The sequence below is a fragment of the Scyliorhinus canicula genome, chromosome 4, assembly GCF_902713615.1.
Source record: "Scyliorhinus canicula chromosome 4, sScyCan1.1, whole genome shotgun sequence".
Lineage (NCBI taxonomy): Eukaryota > Metazoa > Chordata > Chondrichthyes > Carcharhiniformes > Scyliorhinidae > Scyliorhinus > Scyliorhinus canicula.
The window spans coordinates 136,536,887-136,559,692 of NC_052149.1; the positions used below are offsets into that span (position 1 = coordinate 136,536,887).

A 22,806-nucleotide genomic window follows, 5' to 3' on the forward strand; every position below is an offset into this window, starting at 1 on the left:
TGACGCCGTTTTAAAGCTACTCTGTTTTTCGCCGACGTGACCCATGGCCACGTCGGCGGGACTTCGGCCCATCCGGGCCGGAGATTTGTTGAAAGAAAAATATAACGAAATCCCGCCGGCGCCAGCTGTTTTCAGAGGCTGCCGGCGGGATTTGCACAACGCCGGTTTTTGGCCGGTCAGAGAATAAAAAACCCTGCGGGAGCGGGATTAACGCCGCTGCCGGCCGATTCTCCGACCCTGCGTGGGGTCGGAGAATTTCGCCCTAGATTTGATGGGAAAAACCCAGATTCATGAAACTATCACAGCTTTAAAATCTCCACATGTGGTTATTTTCTCATAAAAGCATACATCTGTTCATACCCCTAATCTTTTAATATCTTCTTTAAGCCCAACAATCTCAAGCTCAGAACCCCCTGATCAGATAAATGTAGCTTTTGAAACACAGCAAAGAATTTATAATGAATGACTCTCAGGAAAATTAGGAAAAACTCTACTGAAACTACTCAAACGGATGCTACATCAGCTGGCTTGCCAGTCAAAAAGTCCAGCGGAGATTTTTAAAATATCACTGACAGATGCAGTTTTCTTTTACAGTTTCAAGAGTGGGGAATTTTAAAAAAATGAGAAAAGGCCGAGCACCCTCAACCTTTCCATCGTAAGACCGACTCTCCATTCCAGGCAACGTCCTGGTAAATCTCCTCTGCACCTTTTCCAAAACTTCCACATCCTTCCTATAATGCGGCGACCAGAACTGCACGCAATACTCCAAATGTGGCTGCACCAGAGTTTTGTACAGCTGCAACATGACCTCATGGCTCCGAAACTCAATCCCTCTACCAATAAAAGCTAACACACCGTATGCCTTCTTAACAACCCTATCAACGTGGGTGGCAACTATCAGGGATCTATGTACATGGAGGAAGCATGGTTTTGTGAAAGGCAGGTCGTGTCTCACTAACGTGACCGAGGTTTTCGAGGAAGTGACGAAGATGACTGATAGGTAGTGCAGCGGATGTTGTCGACATGGACTTCAGTAAGGCCTTTGATAAGGTCCCTCATGGCAGACTCGTACAGAAGGTGAACTCACATAGAAGACAGAGGGTAGCAGTGGATGGGTGCTTTTTTGAATGAAAGGTTCAACTAGTGGTGTTCCGCAGGGATCAGTGCTGTGACCTTTACCGTTTGTAATATATGTAAATTATTTGGGGGAAAATGTAACTTGCCTGATTGGTAAGTTTGCAGACGACACACAAGTTAGTGGAATTGCAGATAGCAATGAGGAGTGTCAGAGACTACAGTAGAATATAGATCGGTTGGAGATTTGGGCAGAGAGATGGTAAATGGAGTTTAATCCAGCCAATTAATCCAATTTGGAAGGTCTAATACAGTTGGAAAATATACAGAAAATGACAGAACCCTTAAGAGTATTGACAGGCAGAGGGATTTGGGTGTACAGGTCCACAGGTCACTGACAGTGACGTTTGAGGGGCATCTTGACAAATATATGAATGTAATGTGAATAGAGGGATACAGACCCTGGAAGTGTAGAACATTTTAGGTTAGATTGCATCATTGTCGGTGCAGGCTTGGAGGGCCGAAGGACCTGTTCCTGTACTGTACTTTTCATTGCTCTTTGTTCAAACTCGGAATCTGCTGTAAATGGTGAGAGGAACACTCATCTGGGTCCTGCCAACCATTTTTAAAGATCCACAGTCTTCCCAACTCCTCAAACACCTGGCCCTTTGTCCAGATCGACCTGCAGTGGGTGTGTAGCAAACCAGTATTCTCGAATGTTTCACATATGAAGAAAGGCCACAATAAAGAAGTAAGGAAGGGCTACCAGCATCTGTGGGACTGCATACACCATGAGTCAGCACCATCAGGAGAAATGGAGAGAAAATTGGCAAAATAATTCAAGTAGATTAATTGTGCACTCAATCCTTATTGCACCTAGTTCCATAAACAGTGATGCAGACTGCTGTTTTCTGGCTGGTCATTAGTTTGAATCATTCTTGCCTATTTTTAAAGATGAATGCTCGATATCTGAATCGGTGTCAACCCATAAAAATATGTTCACTTTCGTGTTTATCCCCAGAAATGAAACTGAATTAGGCCTGATTGGGGACATGCAACAAGCAGCTAGCGAGGCAAATGATTGAGAGCCCTTATTATTTTCCTGTCCAATCAATTTCTGGAAAGCTGTTTTATTTCCTGCAGTGTGTGTGTCTCATGTATAGCAGCTGATAGAATCTGTAAGATTGAAACAAATGGAATCCGTCCTATTCTCAGATTAATCAGAATTACCTTTCTTGCATTGCAATATCATATCCTGCATACTTTAAATTATGTCACCTTACCCACTTGATGAAAGAAGATACTGTTTGGTAGGAGGCCTGTAAGATATTGGTTCAAAATCAGCAAATGTTGAACAGGATAAGATTGCAGTAATTATTGGTTGGATATTGTGTACTGGATTAAGGGAGGACGCTATCTTCCATGTTGTGCACCTCCACCACCTACTATCCTATTCCACCCTCCCAGGTTCTGTGTAACATCACCCCAGGGTGATGGGCCTGTGTCAGCACTGTGAGCGGGTCAATATACAACGCAGGAGGGTGGTGATAACCTGCTGTGCAGAAACTCTGGTGCTCCTCAATCTATGCCATAATCTGATTCCTGACGTTTGCTGACAATGCGCTCAAATCCACCACCTTATCTAGGACAAGGGGCAGAGGCTGGGGGAAAGTGGAGGGCAACGAGGGGTGTGGAGTGCAGGCCGGCCCTCTATGCAATAGCGTGACAGAGGTTTCAGATGTGCCTGGGTTTGCTCAGAGGGAGCGGTTTAAGAGGTGTTTCTGCCTTGTTAACGGTGAGCTGCTGGGCATTGTCATTTCCATTGTGAATCCCATGGGGACCATTATAAGCCCTAATTGACGTTAGATACTGACTACGGTCTCACCAGCTCGACTTTCGGGAAGCACCCGGCAAATCGCCCTCGCAATTGCACTTAGTTCTTCTCCCATTAGATTGCGCCCCCAGTCTTGCATGGGACACTCTGCGCACACACGACCCCCTTCGGGAACCCACCACACTACCCCCACAGCCAAACTGATCCCCACCCTCCTGGTGCAGCCTGGTCCAACGCCCTCCAGGACCCACCCTACCCACCTTCCCAGACAGCCCCCCGCCACCTTCCTGGACTGATACCCATCCTCCTGGACTGACTCTTCTTCCCGCCCCTCCCTCTCCCCTCCCCCCACTCCTGGATTGACCTGCCGTCCCAGTCTGACCCACCCCCTCCCGGACCGACCCCCCCAATCCCCTTCTCAGACATCCTCCCCTTCTTGAACTGCCCCCTCCCACCCCCCCCCCCCCCCCCCACCCCACCCCCCCACCGGTAAAAAGTGGGTCGTGTCTTCCCTCTCTGCTCCCCAGTTACTCCACGGCAATGTAGCCGGGAGCGCACTTCGCTGCCCCGACTCATCAAGTCTGAGTGTGGAAGGTTGGTGCACGATCAATAACTCTCGAATCGAGATTGGAGTGCAGTTGAAAGCTTTATTGGACTAGATGTTCCCCCCCGCAGCGCAGGTACAGAATGCAGCAGCTGGGGAGACGCAGACTCTTATACTCCGCCTTACTGGGCGGAACCAGCAGGCAGGCTTCACCAATGGTCTTACAGTATCAGGTACCTCCAACACCAATGATCTTACAGCATCGGGTACCTCCAACCTAGGTACCGTAATACCCCTAATACCGACTGCCACATTCACCCCCTGTTAAAAAAAGAATCCGGCGGGGGTGGTGGTCTCGCGTTATACAGTGGTAGAGGTTATGGCGGTACCCGTCGGTGGTACAGTGTGTTGCCTTATCACATGTCACACAACTATTTGCAGTATTCATTTACAAGTACATTTCACAATGAAACAATTAGTCGATCGGAGGCCCTGGTCGTCCTCTGTAATCGTCGCAGTTTCGGCGGCGATGTAGGCGCCGGCTCAGGCATCCGTGACTCCGGGAGCATGACCCCGGCTTCTTCAATAGCTTAATCACCCCTGGGTGGGACCAGTGGAAGGACCGATCCATCTGGGAAGGAAGCCGCTGTGGGGTGCACCGGTGGGAGGGAGGGTGAGGTTGATGAGGGGGGTGTGGGTGGGGATCCAGCAGGCGCCAGGGACACCGCATCCTGCCGGCCGTCGGGGTACGCCTGGCGTACTGAGGGTTAGAGTGAAGGAGGTGGACCCTCTCGACCACCGGGTCCGATTTTTGCGCCTGCACGTGTTTGCGGAGCAGGATGGGTCCAGGAGCTGCCAGCCAAGTTGGGAGCGAGGTCCCGGAGGAGGACTTCCGAGGAAAGACAAGGAGACATTCATGACGTGTTTCGTTGGTCGTGCTACACAGCAGTGATCGAATGGAGTGGAGTGCATCGGGAGGACCTCCTGCCAACGGGACACTGGGAGATTCCTGGACCTTAGGGCCAGTAGGACGGTCTTCCAGACCCTTCCGTTCTCCCTCTCCATCTGCCCATTTCCCCGGGGGTTATAACTGGTCGCCCTGCTCGAGGCAATGCTCTTGCTGAGCAGGAATTGACGCAGTTCATCGTACATGAAGGAGGACCCCCTATCGCTGTGTATGTAGGCGGGGAAACCGAACAGGGTAAGATGCTATGGAGGGCTTTGATGACAGTGGTTGCGGTCATGTCGGGACAGGGGATGGCAAATGGGAACTGGGTGTACTCGTCAATCACGTTCAGGAAGTACGTGTTGCAGTCGGTGGAGGGTAGGGGCCCTTTGAAGTCCATACTGAGGCGTTCAAAGGGGCGGGAAGCCTTCACCAGGTGCGCTTTCTCTGGCCTGTAGAAGTGCGGCTTGCACACCGCGCAGATTTGGCAGTTCCTGGTGACGGTCCTGACCTCCTCGATGGAGTAGGGCAGATTGCGGGTCTTGATAAAATGGAAGAATCGAGTGACCCCCGGGTGGCAGAGGTCCTCGTGGAGGGTGCGGAGTCGGTCCACTTGTGCATTGGCACATGTGCCGCGGGATAGGGCATCAGTAGGCTCGTTTAGCTTCCCAATACAGTTCTCATAGTTGTAGGTGGAGAGCTCGATCCTCCACCGTCTTTATCGTTCTTTATCTTGCCCCGCTGTGCATTATCAAACATGAAGGCTACCGACCGTTGGTCAGTGATGAGCGTGAATCTCCTGCCGGCCAGGTAATGCCTCCAATGCCGCACAGCTTCTACTATAGCCTGGGCCTCCTTTTCAACGGAGGAATGACGGATTTCTGAAGCATGGAGGGTGCGTGAGAAGAAAGCCACGGTCCTGCCGGCTTGGTTGAGGGTGGCCACCAGAGCTACATCGGATGCGCCGCTCTCGACTTGGAAGGGAAGGGATTCATCGATTGCGGGCACCGTGGCCTTTGCGATGTCTGCTTTTATGCGACTGAAGGCCTGGTGAGCCTCTGCCGACAGGGGGAAAACCATGGCTTGGATTAGTGGGCGGGCCTTGTCCACATAATTGGGGACCCACTGGGCATAATATGAAAAAAAACCCCAGGCAACGTTTCAGAGCCTTGAAGCAGTGTGGGAAGGGAAACTCCATGAGTGGGTGCATGCGTTCGGGGTCGGGCCTATGACTCCATCGTGAACTACGTAGCCGAGGATGGCTAGACGGTGCTGAATACGCACTTCCCCTTATTATAGGTCAGGTTAAGGAGATTGGCGGTATGGAGAAATTTGCGGAGGTTGATGTCATGGCCCTGCTGGTCGTGGCCGCAGATGGTGACGTTGTCAAGGTACGGAAACGTGGCCCGCAAACCGTACCCGTCAACTATTCGGTCCATCTCCCGTTGGAAGACCGAGACCCCATTTGTGACACCGAAGGGAACCCTAAGGAAGTGGTAGAGCCGCCCATCTGCTTCGAATGCAGTGTACTTGCGGTCATCCGGGCGAATGGGGAGCTGATGGTAGGCGGATTTGAGGTCCACCGTGGAAAATACCTTGCATTGTGCAACTGATTGTCCAAATTAGATATGCGGGCTAGAGGGTACACGTCGAGCTGTTGATGGTCTGGCTATAATTGATGACCATCCTGTGCTTCTCCCCGGTCTTTACAACCACTACTTGAGCTCTCCAGGTGCTGTTGCTAGCCTCAATAATACCTTCCTTCAGTAACCGATGGACTTCCGACCAAATGAAGGTCCAGTCCTGGGCACTGTGCCATCTGCTCCTGGTGGCAAGGGGTTTTGCAATCAGGGTTGAGATTTGCAAAAAGGGAAGGCGGGTCGACCTTGAGGGTCGAGAGGCTGCAGACAGTGAGGGGGGTATAGGGCCGCCGAATTTAAAGGTTAAGCTCTGGAGGTTGCATTGAACACAAGAACATAAGAACTAGGAGCAGGAGTAGGCCATCTGGCCCCTCGAGCCTGCTCTGCCATTCAATGAGATCATGGCTGATTTGGATGATTGGAAGTGGATATGGCTGATTGGAAGTCCAATCCCAGGAGTGTGGCAGCGCAGAAGTGAGGGAGGACGTAAAGTCAGAAATTCTAAAATTCTCTTCCCTGGACTGTGAGGGTAGCTATGCAGTACCTCTTGATCTCTACAAAGTGAGATCCGGAAGCCAGGGAGATCCTTTGATGAACTGGGTGTATAGGGAGGGAGCAGCGCCTTACCGTGTTGGGGTGTATGAAGCTCTCTGTGCTCCCGGAGTCAATCAGGCAGGATGTCTTGTGTCCGCTGATGAGCACAGTCATCGTGGCAGTTGAAAGAGTTTGGGGCCGAGACTGGTCCAGAGTCACCGAGGCGAGTCGTTGCAGAAGCTGAATTTCCTCGGGCGGTGTGCGGTCATCCGAATCGGGGTCCTGAGACTCCAGCCAAGATGGCAGCGCCCACGGGTCGCACATGGCTGGGGGTGGGCAAGATGGCGGTGCCAATGTATCGCACATGGTCCCTGAGGAACAAGATGGCTGCGCCCCGGGGTCCGCACGTGGCTCGCGGGATCGAAGATGGCGGCGCCCACGGGCCGCACATGGCCTGCCATGGGAGTTGTGGTGGCCGCCCCGGTTCGCCCTCGGAGACAGCGGCCACCGCCCGGGCCTGGCATACCACCACAAAATGCCCCTTTTTGCCACAGCCTTTGCAAATGGCAGAGCGGGCCGGGCAGCATTGCCGGGGGTGCTTGGCTTGCCCGCAAAAATAACTGCGGGGCCCCTCGGGATTGCCTGGCAGCCACGCGGCACAAGCTTGTGGGGGGATGGGGGATGCATCGAGGTCGGTGGCGGGTGGGTTCCACGCTACCCAAGGGAATGCCGCGCGGTCGGGGACGTATGCTCGGGCGTTGCGGGAGACCACATCTAGGGAGCTTGACGGATTTGGGAGGACATCATACCTGCAACGAATGCGTCCCAGATTAAAACTTCGGTGTGGTCGCTGGCTGAAACTTGCGGACAGTCACAGTTCCTACCTAGTACCAGAATTCATCTCGCGATCACCCTGGGATTTGTCGTCTGGTCGCTAGCAGATGCCGGGCGTAAACCTGATTTACTGGGCGGATGTAGTGTCCTTTCAACAGGGCCATCGCGGCCTCGAAATCGTCCGCATCCCCGATGAGCGTGTAGATTTCTGGGTTCACCCTTGAGTGGAGAACTTGCAGTTTCTGATCCTCCATGGGTGTAGTTGTGGCCGTCCTGAGGTACCCGTTGAAGCACGCCAGCCACTGTTTAAAGGTCGCCGCTGAGTTTGCTGCATGGGGGCTAAGTTGCGGACACTCCGGCTTGATGCGGAGCTCCATTCTTCAAATCTAGTCCAATAAATTGATGCAGGATCAATAACTCTCGAAGCAAGATTGGAGTACAATTGAAGGCTTTATTGGGCTAGATGTTTCCCCCAGCAACGCAGATACACAATGCAGCAGCTAGGGAAACTCTTATAGGGAGGCTTCACCAATGGTCTTACAGCATCGGGTACCTCCAACCTAGGTACCTTAATACCCCTGATACCGACTACCACAAAGGTGTTCATAGATTCATAGAATTTACAGTGCAGAAGGAGGCCATTCGACCAATCGAGTCTGCACCAGCCCTTACAAAGAGCACCCAACTGAAGCCCACATATCTACCCTATCCCCGTAACCCAGTAACCCCCACTTAATATTTTTTGGACACTCAGGGCAATATAGCATGGCCAATCCACCTAACCCGCACATCTTTGGACTGTGGGAGAAAACCAGAGCACCTGGAGGAAACCCATGCAGACACAGGGAGAATGTGCAGACTCCGCATAGACAGTGACTCAGCCAGGAATCGAACCTGGGACCCTGAAGCTGTGAAGCAAGTGTGCTAACACTGTGCTACCGTGCTGCCCCGTGTGTTGTCAACGTGTGAATTATGGAACAAAAACGGGATTTGGATTTTGCTAGCACCTTCACAACTACTGGGCAGCACGGTAGCATGGTGGTTAGCATAAATGCTTCACAGCTCCAGTGTCCCAGGTTCGATTCCCGGCTGGGTCACTGTCTGTGTGGAGTCTGCACGCCCTCCCGTGTGTGCGTGGGTTTCCTCCGGGTGCTCCGGTTTCCTCCCACAGTCCAAAGATGTGCAGGTTAGGTGGATTGGCCATGCTAAATTGCCCGTAGTGTCCTAAAAAGTAAGGTTGGGGGGGGGGGGGGGGTTGTTGGGTTACGGGTATAGGGTGGATACGTGGGTTTGAGTAGGGTGATCATTGCTCGGCACAACATCGAGGGCCGAAGGGCCTGTTCTGTGCTGTACTGTTCTATGTTCTATGTACATGAGCGCAAAATAGTTTGCAGCCAACGAAGTACAATCACTGCTGTAATGTCAGTTTATTCCACAGCAAGCTCCCATAAACAACAATGTGATAAAGACCAGGTGATCTGTTTCTTTGTGTGATGTTGATTGAGGGTTAAATGTTAGTTAGAACATCAAGGATAACTCCCTGCTCTTATTTAATGGAGTCCTATGGAATCTTTTACAGCCACATGAGAGGCAGAGCCTCCATTTAACATGGTACCTGGAAAAAACATTTTAAGTGGGCAGCCCTCCTGCAACACAACACTGGACTGTTAGCCTGGAGGTGGAGGTGAACCCACAACTGTCTGTATAATGTGGAAGCAAGAGCGTCACTCACTGAGCCACGACTAACACAGAGGAAAGACTACTGAAATTCAGGCTCAATAGCACTTCCTCTTGAAGATAATCATGCAGGGGAAGACAAATTAGGGTTGGAAAAGATGAACCCGCATCATTACTGGAAATTAAACTGTGAGAATTAGAATACAGGTTTAAACTCAAGAAGCCTATTTTGAGGACTGATATCAAGAGTTTTTTCACTTAACGATGCAAGATTACTTTTGGGTGGTTGGGGGATGCAGACAAAGGCAGCGATTTACCGTACAGTTCGGAGGATTTTCCTTTGGTAGCTGTTGTAAAGAGTCCGAGTGTGATTATTCTGAGCCCGGTTTAATCTGGTAAATGCAGCAGGTTTTGCTGCGGGTGGGGATCGACACCCAGACAGGAAGAAAGAAGACAGTTTTTTCCAAACCCTATTGTCCCTCAACACATTTTAAACGGATGAGGCAACTCTCCAACCTGGTGTTTGTCTTCCCAAAAGCTCCTTCCAATAACAGGACCGAGAGAGATTGCGTGTATATGATGGACTTGCGGGATGGGGGTCTGTGCCAGCTTCTGTACAGAAATGGGGACTGAGTCTCTTGGTGGGTGATCCTGAAAAGCTACTCAATTTAAGGTTGGTTGATGCACAGACTTCAGTTCAGTGAAGAATCAGATTGACTGGTGACAATCAAATGTCTCTGTGCGCAGCTTCAGTCTTATTCGTCTGATGGTTCCAAATTACTGCCTAACCGCCTGGCTTGCTGTTGGGATGTCTGTCAGCTAAGCAGTCCACTCTGCTTCTCACTCCTGGGCCATGCATATCTCCTGTTACAAAGGCAATTTTCGTGGCACTCTTTCTGTTCAACATCCTGCTGATTCTACCCAGTAGTTGGGATACTTGCGCTAATTTCTGGGTGCACCGTGATCCATTTTATACCCTCCTGTGACCCAGCCGTGGGTCGCAACCCCCACTTTGAAAAAGGCTGCCGTAGATCATACATGGGCGATGGATAGAATGGACAAAATTGGCTGCGTGGCTTTTTTGTTAATGGTTTTGTAGTCACAGAAAATGTGCAAACAGGACTAAAAGATGACGAACTTCAGAATCAAATATTATTAAGTCACACATTTAAAATCTTTTGTGCCTCTCGAGTGACAGTGTCACTCGTTCGTTAGTGCACTTGTACAGATCGACAGGCAGTTTCTCAATCACAGGGCAGATTTTAATGGCTCCAGCATTAATGACAGTGTTTCGTTATGCTCTTGACGTAGCATAAGCTGCTTCCTTGATATTCACTCTGACAAAGGAATGTTCAGACGTGGAGATAACTTCAACACGTTTATTTAAACTGTTAACAATTCTCCGACTCAGATTCTCTCTACTGTTAATCCTTCGATAGCTACTCAGACTGACGAACCAGTTTGCTACAGTGTGATGTTGAATCAACCCTGTGTCTGTACTCACTGAGTGTCTCCACTGGAAAGAGGAAGATCATGTGCTGTGTCCTTTATATATGGGTTGGTGTAATGTCCCCCCTGTGGTAGTGTCACCTCTGTGTGTATCGTGAATGCTCATTGGTCGTGTCCTATCTTACTGACCTATTGGTTGAGTGTCTGTGTGTCATGTCTCTGGTGCTCCCTCTAGTGTCTAGCTAGTCTACCGGTACTTAAATTAACCCCTTGCGTATCTACAGTGATGCATATCACCACATCCCTCCTTTTTTCGTGTTACATATTTTCTGTACTCTGTTAAAGAAAATTGAACAAAAAAACAAGTAGATAAGCGATGCTCTGTACAAGTTCTGATAACAGTGATCATTAAACAATAAGTCCAACTCATATGTATGAGTCCAAAACCCATCAATTATCATGGTTGAATGTCTTTCTTGTTGGGTTGGTAAGTTGGTGATTTTGACGGTGGCATGTCCTTGTGAATGCCATCAGTGTCCCTGTGCATAAGGAACCAAGAAGTGGTCAAATCACTTCGCTGTCTGATTTGGAGTCTTTTTTTCTTCCGATGCTTGTGATAGCGATGTTGGATGGCATCTGCCCTGAAAGCCAGGTTGCCTGTTGGTAGTGCGGCACATGTGAATTGGGAAGGTGCATCGTCCTGCCATGGTATGTCACTGTACTGAGCTGAGCAGTAACAGTGTCCCTCATGGGCAGAGTTGGACCATGCCGTACCAGTCATAGTTCCATTGGTGTAGTCTTTGTTGTGCTTGCTGTCGACGATGTTGCCTTTGGTACGCGTCGTGTCATTGTCTTTGATATGGTTTTCATAGGTTGTGATGTTGTGTTGGACAGTTCTGTTGTTGTGTTCGCTGCGCTCAAGGACCACACTCTGTGGATAATACGAGTCCTTCACACAGTTACTCGTGTCAGCGTGCTTTGTGGCATCTGCTGTTTTCTTGAGCGTTCCGTCACTGAGTTTGCGGCGTTCCCCGTCTGGAGTCATGTCCGGCTTACTCGAATCAGCTTTGGCTTGTCGATGCTCCCCGTCTGGAGTCATAGCAGGTTCACTGGAGTCGGCTGAGATTCCTTGATGCTCCATGTCTGAAGTCAAAACATTCAGGAATGCATTTGCTTGCGGAGAGGCTCGAGCAAATGAGGTTTGAAGTAAAGTGGTGTCACCGGAGTCACCAGTAGTCTCACTGTGATAGTCGAGTGCCTCTGTACACACTAGCTGAGGTCTGTCACATTGCACATCTTGTATGGGAAGTGGGATGCTGTCGCCACTTGTCTCACATACAGTGGGTAGAGCCTCAGTAGCTTCTTGTTGTTCACTTGAGTTGGGTAGACTCATAATCTGCTTCTTGTGGCTCAAACAATCTGGGTGGACTGTCATAGTCGCTTTGTTGTTCACTGGAGCGTGGTAGACTGTCATAGTCTTCTTGCTGTGCACTTGAGCATGGCAGACTGTCATAGTCTTTCTGTGTGGAGGCTGGGACCCTTCGTGGTGCGTGGACCACTCTCTGTGTGGTACCGCTCTCTGTCTCTCGGTGTCAGGCCGCAGCATAATCCTTTACTCACGAGTCGGGATGTCATATATGCTGGGCTGAAGATCCTCAAGTCCGAAGAACACATCCGTGCCTGTGTCGGATTCTTCACTGTAGAACACATCTCGTTGTGGTTCGGATTTGGTACTGGGTTCGCCATCTCGAATGATGAAACCTTCGTCTGAGTCGTAGTCTTCTAGGACCATATCATCACTTTTTGTGTCAGAGCTGACATTGAGCTCGTGATGTCCAAAGAAGAAATAAAGGTCGGAGTCGGAGTATTCAAGGACTGTATCATCTCTTTGGGCGGTGTTAACTGTTTGTTGCAGGGTTCTGCGGAGGTTACTTTCAGCTACAGGTTGAATGTCAGGCATTATGCTGTCCTTCCAGGTGAAAGAATCAGGTTTTACGGCTTAAACATTTTTTTTTTCTTGTTTTGGGACATTTCCCCTTGAAGTGGGCGGGGCCTGAGGCCTCTGATGTTACGAAGCGTGTGACATAGGTCGTAGGAAGCGATTGGGCATGCTCAGATCGCTGTTCCTTTACTTGGGGCCTTTTTCTCCACTGCGCATGTGCAGCACCTTTACCAAGATGGCTGCAATTCAAAACTGCAGATTTCTGCTGCAAGCCTACCTCGTGGTGAGTATTGGTGCTTCTTTTGCCGGTTTTTCTTGTATTCTCGCAGAATTCGTGGAATTTGTCCAGGACTGTCTGGAAGTCGCTCTTGTTTTGCCCCTTTGAGTATTTGAAGGTCTGGAAGATTTCAGCTGCTTCTGGGCCCGCAATGGTAAGTAGAAGCTTTATTTTCTCTGCATCCGCCCACCATCTAGGTCAGACACTACCAGGTAGATCTCGAATCTCTGCCTGAACCAACGGCAGTTTTCACTGAGATTGCCTTGCTACCTGAGCTGCTGCGGAACCGGAATCCCGAACATTGTCTTGCCTGGCTGCTGTTGCTGGTTGTCACTGTTTGCTGAGTTGTAACTATATGGATTTAACAGTCACTCAACTGGTACCATGTTTTGTTATGCTCTTGACGTAGCATAAGCTGTTTCCTTGATGTTCACTCTGACAAAGGAAGGTTCAGACGTGGAGATAACTTCAACACGTTTATTTAAACTGTTAACAATTCTCCGACTCAGATTCTCTCTACTGTTAATCCTTCGATAGCTACTCAGACTGACGAACCAGTCTGCTACAGTGTGATGTTGAATCAACCCTGTGTCTGTACTCACCTAGTGTCTCCACTGGAAAGAGGAAGATCATGTGCTGGTCCTTTATATATGGGTTGGTGAAATGCCCCCCCTGTGGTAGTGTCACCTCTGTGTCTATCGTGAATGCCCATTGGTGAGGATGTGGAGAGGATGCTTCCACTCGTAGGAAAAACTAGAACCAGAGGACACCATCTCAGATTAAAGGGACGATTCTTTAAAACAGAGATTAGGAGGAATTTTTTCAGCTAGAGGGTGGTGAATCTGTGGAACTCTTTGCCGCAGAAGGCTGTGGAGACCAATTCACTGAGTGTCTTTAAGGCAGAGATAGATAGGTTCTTGATTAATATGGGGATCAGGGGTTATGGGGAAAAGGCAGGAGAATGGGGATGAGAAAAATACCAGCCATGATTGAATGGCGGAGCAGACCCGATGGGCCAAGTGGCCTAATTCTGCTCCTATGTCATATGATCTTATGCTTTGCACTCAAAGTTTTGCTTGTCTCTCTACTCTGTAAGGCAAGTATATTTTGCAAGGTAAAACTGAGACAGGAGGAACAGTTAATTTTTGCACTCATAATGTGTATGACAATAAGATTGCTACAGATATAAGCTCTCCTGTGGGCCTTATTTCAAGAGCAAACTGGCAGACCCAATAAAAGCAAAAATAAAACTCACGCAGAAAGAGCCCACTTTCGGTAGTTTCTTACAAGTGAATTAGCGTCTAATGACTATGGCTTCAGTGCATCCAACCACAAACATCTGTCTCCAACACCTCTATAAATAGCTTTAAATCAGTGTTTAACATTTGGGACTTGTTCAGTGCTGGACGATTTATAAAGCAGCATCTTTGTTATGAATCCTATTCATTTTACACTGAATCTGGTCATTCAGTAAGGTCATGGTCATCTCCCAGTCATCAGGATATTTTCTTTAAAGTTAAATCATAATACTGAATTCAACAGTAAAACATATACCCTTTTTTGATAGCTTAATTGCAGGCAGATAACAACAGGGAGATCTTAATGGTATTTAAGATTAACAGGACTGTCAGGTGGAAAACACATTTAAAAATAGGTTTATTTATTTCCAACAATGGCATCCATTTTGAGCCCACATTAGCCGTCAGCATAAATGGCGACATGGGCCCAAAGCCCTGCAAGAATTGGAAGACAAGATTTTCGCTGGCGAGAGCTCATTTTCTGATTTCCTCTGCCCCTCACTGATGGCGTAATGAGGTTTCCGCCATTTCACTTGAGTGCATTTAAATTTATTTAAAAGGGCTTCACCACCATATGCTCCCACCCAGGTAAGGAAATTCTCCCTCGCCAACGTGACATCATGTCGGCAAGGTTTGCAACAGTCATTGCAAAATGTGAATTAGTCATGGGAACCCGCTGGGGGTGCAAAGGTAAATATAGAGGGATATGCAGGACACTGGCTCCTGTCGCCCTGGCACTGCCAGCAGGCTTGTGCCAGGGACATGGCCTCTGGGTTCCATTGGAGGGGGGTGTTCACCTTATGTATTGGGGGTTGTTATGATCCAAGTTGATGTTATAACTGGACAGGAAGGTTCCAGAATGGAACCCTGACTCAGAGCATGGGTGGGCTGACGCCGAAATCCTGAAACGTGATCGGGCGGCGAATAGTTTCCGACGCCAATCGCGGCAGGCGCCGATTTGATGCCAAATCGCATTTCCCCATCACCTCCACCGCAGCGTCAATGTGTACCGAAATACGCGTATAGTAAACACCATTTGCATTTCCGGGGCCTTCGTGATTCTCCTCCTCCGATGGTCTGAGTTCCCAATGGCGTGGTTCACCTGTACTTTTAAAATCATGAAACCGGCATCATGGCTGATGACGGAGAGAGAGAAGAGGTAGGACACAGAGAGGCGTGACTGTGGGCTGCCGAGCCGGACACAGGTCGGGTTGGCTGGGGAAGTGGGGGGTCTGCCGGGGTTGGGGGGGGGGGGGGAGCATGGGCATGGTGGGTAGTATAGGGGTGAGGGTGGTGTTGCGGTGAGGGTGGTGCGGCGGTGAGGGTGGTATGGGGGTGAAGGTGATGTGGGGATGAGGGTGAGAGTGAAGGCGGTGTGGGAGTGAGGGTGGTTTTCTAGCTGAAACCGATATACGAGAGAATATAGGAAGATTCCACCCATTGTATTAGACTGCATTTTTAAACCATCATCGGGGATAGTACTCCTGAAGCAAGGTTGCGTTATATTTGAGGTCGTGCATCAGCTTGATGATGAGTGTTGACAGGCTGTTCAGTCATGGAGGGCCTTGGAGTAGATAGTGTTCCCATGCACCTGCCGTCTTTATGTGGGTAGTTCTAGTGCTGTCAAGATTTTAAAAATCTTTTTTGTTGTTTCATCAACAGAAGTACCTCACGATTAATGTGCACTCGACTGTGGGTGAGGCGTTGCAAGGAGCCAATTCGTAATAGTTTCTAATGGAACAAAAACAGTTATCAATATAATATCAAATATAAAGCAGACTGCTAGCACTGACTGCTGAAGCATAATGCAGAAAGGTGTCCAGGTATTTTAACCTAGTCGACCAGTGTCCGGGACTACGAGTCCGGACAACGACAATGGAGTTAAAGCCCCATTGCCATGGTGTGGTGAATGTATTGCTGTAACAATTCACCATATGATTATCTGTATTACGCTGTTGCCCATGTGGGCTGCATCTATGGACCATTGTATGGTATTACCTATAATGTAGCATGTTGGGGCCTGTGTGGGCTCCGCCCCTGGCTCCACCCCTTGAGGGGAGGTATAAAGAGCAGTCGCCGTGGAGGCGGCTCCCACTAGCAGACCAGTCGCAGGCAGGCACTGTTCTAGTTGATTAAAGCCACAGTTTACTCCTGGTTTCGTGTGAATTGATGGTCACATCAATTTAATCAACTATAATGGCACGATGGAATCGGCCCTCAAACCTGACCAACTGGAACTTGATCCGCAGACCGCGGAGGCAAAAGAGATTTTTTCGCACTGGCTCCACTGCTTCAAGACCTACCTCGCCGCCTCCTCCTCGCCTTCCACCTCCGATGAACAGAAGCTGAGTCTCCTCCACGCACGGGTGAGCCATCGAATCTCTGTTCAACTCCACCTACACAGACGCCCTCACGATGCTAGAGCGCCTCTTCGTAAGGCCCGTGAACGAGGTATACGCGCAGCACCTCCTCACCACTCGCCGCCAGCGTCCCGGGGAATTGCTGGAAGAGTACCGACGCGACCTCAAAGTCCGTGCACAAAGCTGCAATTACCAGGCCGTTACGGCCACTCAACATATGGACCTTGCCATCCGGGACACCTACGTGGCTGGACTCAGGTCCAACTACGTGAGACAGCGCCTACTCAAAAAAGGTGCCCTCGACCTGGCAGAGACGGTAAAATTAGCCTCCTCGCTGGAAGTAGCGTTCTGAAGCCTTAACGCGTTCCCATCCAATCACGCGACTCCCTCGTGGACCCCCGAGCAAAGAATACCCCAGGCCTGTGCCGCGCGGCTGCCCGCCCACCATGGGGGGCTACCCTATTACTTCTGCGGCCAGCCTCAACACTCCAGGCAACGCTGCCCGGCCCGGAACGCAAACTGCAGTGACTGCGGGAGAAAAGGGACATTTTCCTAAAGTTTGCCTGGCCAGGTCCAAAAACCCTGAATCGCAGGCCCGACTCTCAGACTCAGGCCCGCAGATCCTGCAGTGTGGCAGCGTGTCTGCCGGCTCCGCACCCCCCGGACGCGTCATTGGCCTTGTGCTGTCCGTGGGGTCAGCCATCTCCAAGCCCGCACAATATGTACGATTCACGGGGGCCGCCATCCTTGCTCACGGGGCCCGCCATGTTCGATTCATGGGGGCCGCCATCTTGGCCGCCAACGGGGGCAACCATCTTGGGACCACCCCAGCACCTTCGACCACGCCGGCTACCCACAGCTCAGCGCGGTCACCCTGGACCAGTCGCGACCCAAACACCTCCGGAGCTCTATGATGACCGTCCGGGTAAACGGACACGAAACGCCCTGCCTCTTCAACTCCGGGAGCACAGAGAGCTTCATTCATCCGGACATGGTAAGACGCTGCTCGCTCCCAATCTTCCCGGCGCATCAAACTATCTCCCTCGCCTCCAGGTCGCACTCGATGCAGGTCCGAGGGTGCACTACCGCAACCCTCGCAATGCAGGGCGCCGAGTCCGCCAATTTTAAATTATATTTACTCCCCGACCTCTGCGCTCCTCTTCTATTGGGACTGGATTTCCAATGTAACCTCAGGAGCCTCACCCTGAAGTTCGGCGGGCCCCTACCCCCACTTACCGTATGTAGCCTCGCGACCCTCCCCCGCTCTTCGCAAATCGCACCTCCGACTGAAAACCAGTCGCCACCAGAAGCAGGTAGTACACCTCCCAGGACAGGACGTTTGTCTGGTCCAAGGTCCAGCGACTCTTGCGGGAGGGAATCATCGAGGCCAGCAATAGCCCATGGAGAGCCCAGATGGTGGTTGTCAGGAACGGGGAAAAGAACCGGATGGTTGTAGATTACAGCCAAACCATAAACTGGTACACGCACCTCAATGCGTACCCCCTTTCCCGGATCGCGGACATGGTTAGCCAGATTGCACACTACCGGGTGTTCTCCACGGTGGATCTAGTCTGCGTACCACCAGCTCCCAATCCGCCCGGAGGACTGCCGCTTCATGGCTTTTGAGGCAGACGGCCGCCCCTTCCACTTCCTCCGGGTCTCCTTTGGCGCCACGAACGGGGTCTCGGTTTTCCAAAGAACGATGGACCGAATGGTGGACCAGTACGGGCTGCGGGCCACATTTCCGTACTTGGACAACGTCACCATCTGTGGCCATGATCAGCAGGACCACAATGCCAACCTCCAGAGATTTCTCCAAACTGCCCGAACCCTTAACCTCACTTACAATAAGGAGAAATGCATTTTCCACACGACCAGACTAGCCATCCTCGGCTACGTCGTGGAAAACGGGGTCCTAGGACCGACCCCGACCGTTTGCGCCCCCTCCTGCAACTCCCCCTTCTCCACTGCCCCAAGGCCCTATGCGGACAAAGCCCGCCCACTAATCAAGGCCACCATCTTCCCACTGGCGGCTGAGGCCCGCCAGGCCTTCAGCTGCATCAAGGCAGATATTGCCAAAGCTGCGATGCACCCGGTGGACGAGTCCGTCCCCTTCCAGGTGGAGAGCGATGCATCAGAGGTCACCCTCGCCGTTACCCTCAATCGGGCAGGCAGGCCCGTAGCGTTTTTTTCACGAACCCTCACCACCTCTGAAATTCGACCCTCCTCAGTCGAAAAGGAGGCCTAAGTCATCGTGGAAGCCAGGCGGCACTGGAGGCAGTTCCGCACTGGTAGGAGGTTCACCCTCGTCACCAACCAATGATCGGTAGCCTTCATGTTCGACAATATGCAGCTGGGCAAAATCAAGAATGATAAGATCTTGAGGTGGAGGATCGAACTCTCCACCTATAATTACGATATAGTATATCGCCCTGGGAAGCTCAACGAGCCCCAAGATTCCCTGTCCCGCGGAACATGCGCCATCGCGCAAGATGACCAATTACGCCATCCACGATGACCTCTGCCACCCGGGGGTCACCCGGCTTCTCCATTACATCAAGGCCCGCAACCTGCCCTACTCCACTGAGGAGGTCAGGGCCATGACCAGGGACTGCCCAATCTGCGCGGAGTGTAAGCCGCATTTCTATCGATCGGATAAGGCTCACCTGGTAAACGCATCCCAGCCCTTTGAGCGCCTTAGTATCGATTTCAAAGGGCCCCTCCCCTCCAACAATAGCAACACATATTTCCTCAACATCATTGACGAGTTCTCCCGCTTACCCTTTGCAATCCCTTGCCCCGAAATGACCGCGGCCACAGTCATTAAAGCCATATATAGCGTCTTCACCCTGTTTGGGTTTCCCCACGTACGTCCACAGTGACTGGGGCTCTTCATTCATAAGCGACCAACTGCATCAGTACCTGCTCAGCAAAGGCATCGCCTCGAGCAGGACTACCGGTTTTAACCCCAGGTGGAGAGGGAGAACGCGACGGTCTGGAAGACCGTCCTCCTGGCCCTACGGTCTAGGAATCTCCCGGTCTCCCAATGGCAGGAGGTGCTCCCCGACACACTCCACTCTATGAGGTCCCTACTTTGCACGGCCACAAACGAGAACCCTCATGACCGCCTATTTGTTTCCCCCAGGAAATCCACCTCAGGGGCCTCGCTTCCGCCCTGGCTGAAGACACCGGGGCCCGTCCTGCTCCGCAAGCACGTCAGGAGCCATAAATCCGACCCCCTGGTCAAGAGGGTCCAGCTCCTACACTCTAACCCCCAGTACGCATAGATCGAACACCCCGACGGCCGACAGGATACGGTCTCCCTCCGGGACCTGGCACCCGCAGATTCCACTACCACCGCCACACCATCTTACCCCGCCCAACCTACGCTGACCAGCGTCCTCGCCCCTACGTGGCACCCGCACCCCCTCCCGCCCGCCATTCCCCCTTCACCAACCCACAGCAATGAAGCCCCAGAAGACATGCTCCCGGAGTCCACGTCTGTACCCGCACCGGCGACTTCACTACCGATGCCAGCACGGACGAGTTCGACTCCTGGGCCAGCTTCGGCGTTCACAGCGCACAATCCGTGCGCCGGACAGGCTGAACTTATGAACCCGTCACCCCCGCCAGACTTAATTTTTTTAACAGGGGGTGAATGTGGTGAACGTATTGCTGTAACAATTCACCATATGATTATCTGTATTACGCTGTTGCCCATATGGACTCCACCTATGGACCATTATATGGTATTACCTATAATGTAGCATACTGGGGCCTATGTGGGCTCCGCCCCTGACTCCACCCCTTGAGGGGAGGTATAAAGAGCATTTGCCCTGTAGGCGGCTCCCACTAGCAGACCAGTTGCAGGCAGGCACTGTTCTAGTTGATTAAAGCCACAGTTTACTTCTACTCCTGGTTTCGTGTGAATTGATAGTCGCATCACATGGTAACAAGATGGCTTAGCAAGGCCTGCTTAACAGATAACTCATCTGCCTGAAAGAATACAAATGGTCACCGGGGAAACAAAGAAGCGAGTCACAAACAGGACTGTGATATAGCTGGAAAATAGGTGGTTGCAGCATTAACTAGTCTGAAAATGCATCAAGCCATAGAAGGGTTAAGGATATGGGGCAGAACTGGGGCTGCACCAAAATCATTAGGGAGAGTATGGGACTGATGGGTTTCAGTGTCACCTCATAGGACAGGTCTGTTACTCAACTCAGGATGGTGTGAAGTATTTTTTCCTGATGGCAATATGAAAGCATAAGCAATAGTGGGCAGCAGGCCATTCAGCCCCTCGAGCCTGCACTGCCAATCAATAAAATCATGGCTGATCCGTTTGTGACCTGAACCCCACTCCCCACTATCTATATCCTTTTATAGACTTTTTCTTCCTAATAACTTACTTTCCTACCTATCTCTATATCGTCAGAAAATTTGGCTACCATAGTCTGTCTCTCCCTTCAAGTTACTAATATAGATTATACATTATTGAGACTCCAGCACTGATCCCTCTGGCACTTCCAGTTTGCATTACAGTTTGCCATTGTGAAAAAGAGCCATTTATCCCAATTCTCATGTTTTCTGGTGATTAGCCAATCCTCTATCCATACTAGTATATCACCTTCAACGCCATCAACTCTCCTGTGTAGTCACCTTTTATCTATAAAATTGTCAATTGTGTTTCGAAAATCCAAATACACTGGGCTAGATTCTCTGCCCCCTCGCGCCACATTTCTGTTTCACCCCGCCAGCGGGATGCTCCGTTACACCCGCTGGTCAATGGGGTTTCCCATTGTGGGGCAGCCCCACGAGCTGAGGCCCATAGTACAAAACACCACCATGCATGCAGGGAACTTGAGAGATGATGAGATAAACCAGAAAGCAGTGATAGCACCGTTGATTATTAAATCAATATAGAGTGTTGAGTTCATGGCTGTATCATTGGTCTGCTCTCTATTTTACTCCCTGTTCTTCCTGATTTCAGATGCTCTCCATTCTAATGAATTGCATTATATTTGAAGACTGTAGGAATCAGTGGTCAATGTCACGCCCACTACTAGGTCTGATACTTCTCAACGAGAAGGTAAGGCTTCATGTAAAACTCAGGTGAGGTTACGGTAAGAATATTTTTTGCCCCAATTTTCCTTACTCACAAGTTGCAATTTATAGAATCGTACAAGGAAACAAAAAGTGTTACAGTCCAGCCAAGGAGTCTCAAAATCTGAATAATATTAACCATTCTATCCAGACTGTACTCATGGGATATGTGTGTCGCAGGCTGAGCCAAAATTTATTACTCTTGTTAAGAGTTAAGAGTCAACCACATTACTGTGGATCTGGAGTCACATTTTAGGCCAGACCAGGTAAGGATGGCAGATTTCCTTCCCTAAAAGGACATTAGTGAAGTAGATGGGTTTTGAGCAACAATCATTTCATAGTCATAGAATCATTGAATTTACAGTGCAGAAGAAGGCCATTTGGCCCATCGAGTCTGCACCGGCCCTTAGAAAAGAGCACACCACTTAAGCCCACGCCTCCACCCTATCCCCGTAACCTAGCAACCCCACCTAGCCTTTTTGGGCACGAAGGGCAATTTATCATCACCAATCTAGCTAACCTGCACATCTTTCGACTGTGGGAGGAAACCGGAACACCCGGAAGAAACCCATACACACAGGGACAACATGCAGACTGCACAAATACAACCCAATCCGGGAATCGAACCTGGGACCCTGGAGCTGTGAAGCAACTGTGCTAACCACTGTGCTACCGTGCTGCCCATCATTAGAGTTTTAATTCCAGATTTCACTATTACTCTAGGTCTGTGGTTTATGAGTACAGTGACAATACCACTATGCCACTGCCTCCCCTAAGGAATTGATGACCAATGAAGGAGTGTTCATGATGTTGTTCAACATGTTGTTATTCAGCTTCTGAATTCTTCTAGCACCCAACACTCTGCACCATTCTCTAAGAGAGAAAGAAATCTGAAGAGACCCAAACAAACAAACAAACTCGCTTGAAGTGCAGGGGTTAGTAGATAGCAGACAGAACTTTAATTCCACTTACGCATTGAAGCCTACAGACAGCAAACACACAGCACTGGCTGTCTAAATTGGAATTACCAGTACCATCTCTGATCATAGAATTATAGGCCCAAGCAGGTGAGGATGCCAGGTGTGTTTGCACTATGGAGTGCAGTTGAACAATGGAAATTCAGCTTCTCTCTATCAGCTGTATCTTGATATTGTTATCCACAATTCATCACAACTGCACTAAATGAAATGAAATGAAAATCGCTTATTGCCACGAGTAGGCTTCAATTAAGTTACTGTGAAAAGCCCCTAGTCGCCACATTCCGGCGCCTGTCCGGGGAGGCTGGTACGGGAAG

The 22,806-nt window shown here is 50.3% G+C and overlaps 1 protein-coding gene across 1 annotated transcript in view; it reads left to right on the forward strand.

The window, feature by feature from the left end:
- Positions 1-22,806, forward strand: part of LOC119965026 (ran-binding protein 17-like) — a 1,262,848-nt gene that overhangs the window by 1,203,334 nt on the left and 36,708 nt on the right. The window contains exon 26 of the mRNA XM_038795235.1: positions 21,400-21,498. Coding sequence (XP_038651163.1) covers positions 21,400-21,498 — 99 coding nt within the window. The remainder of the gene's footprint in view (positions 1-21,399; positions 21,499-22,806) is intronic.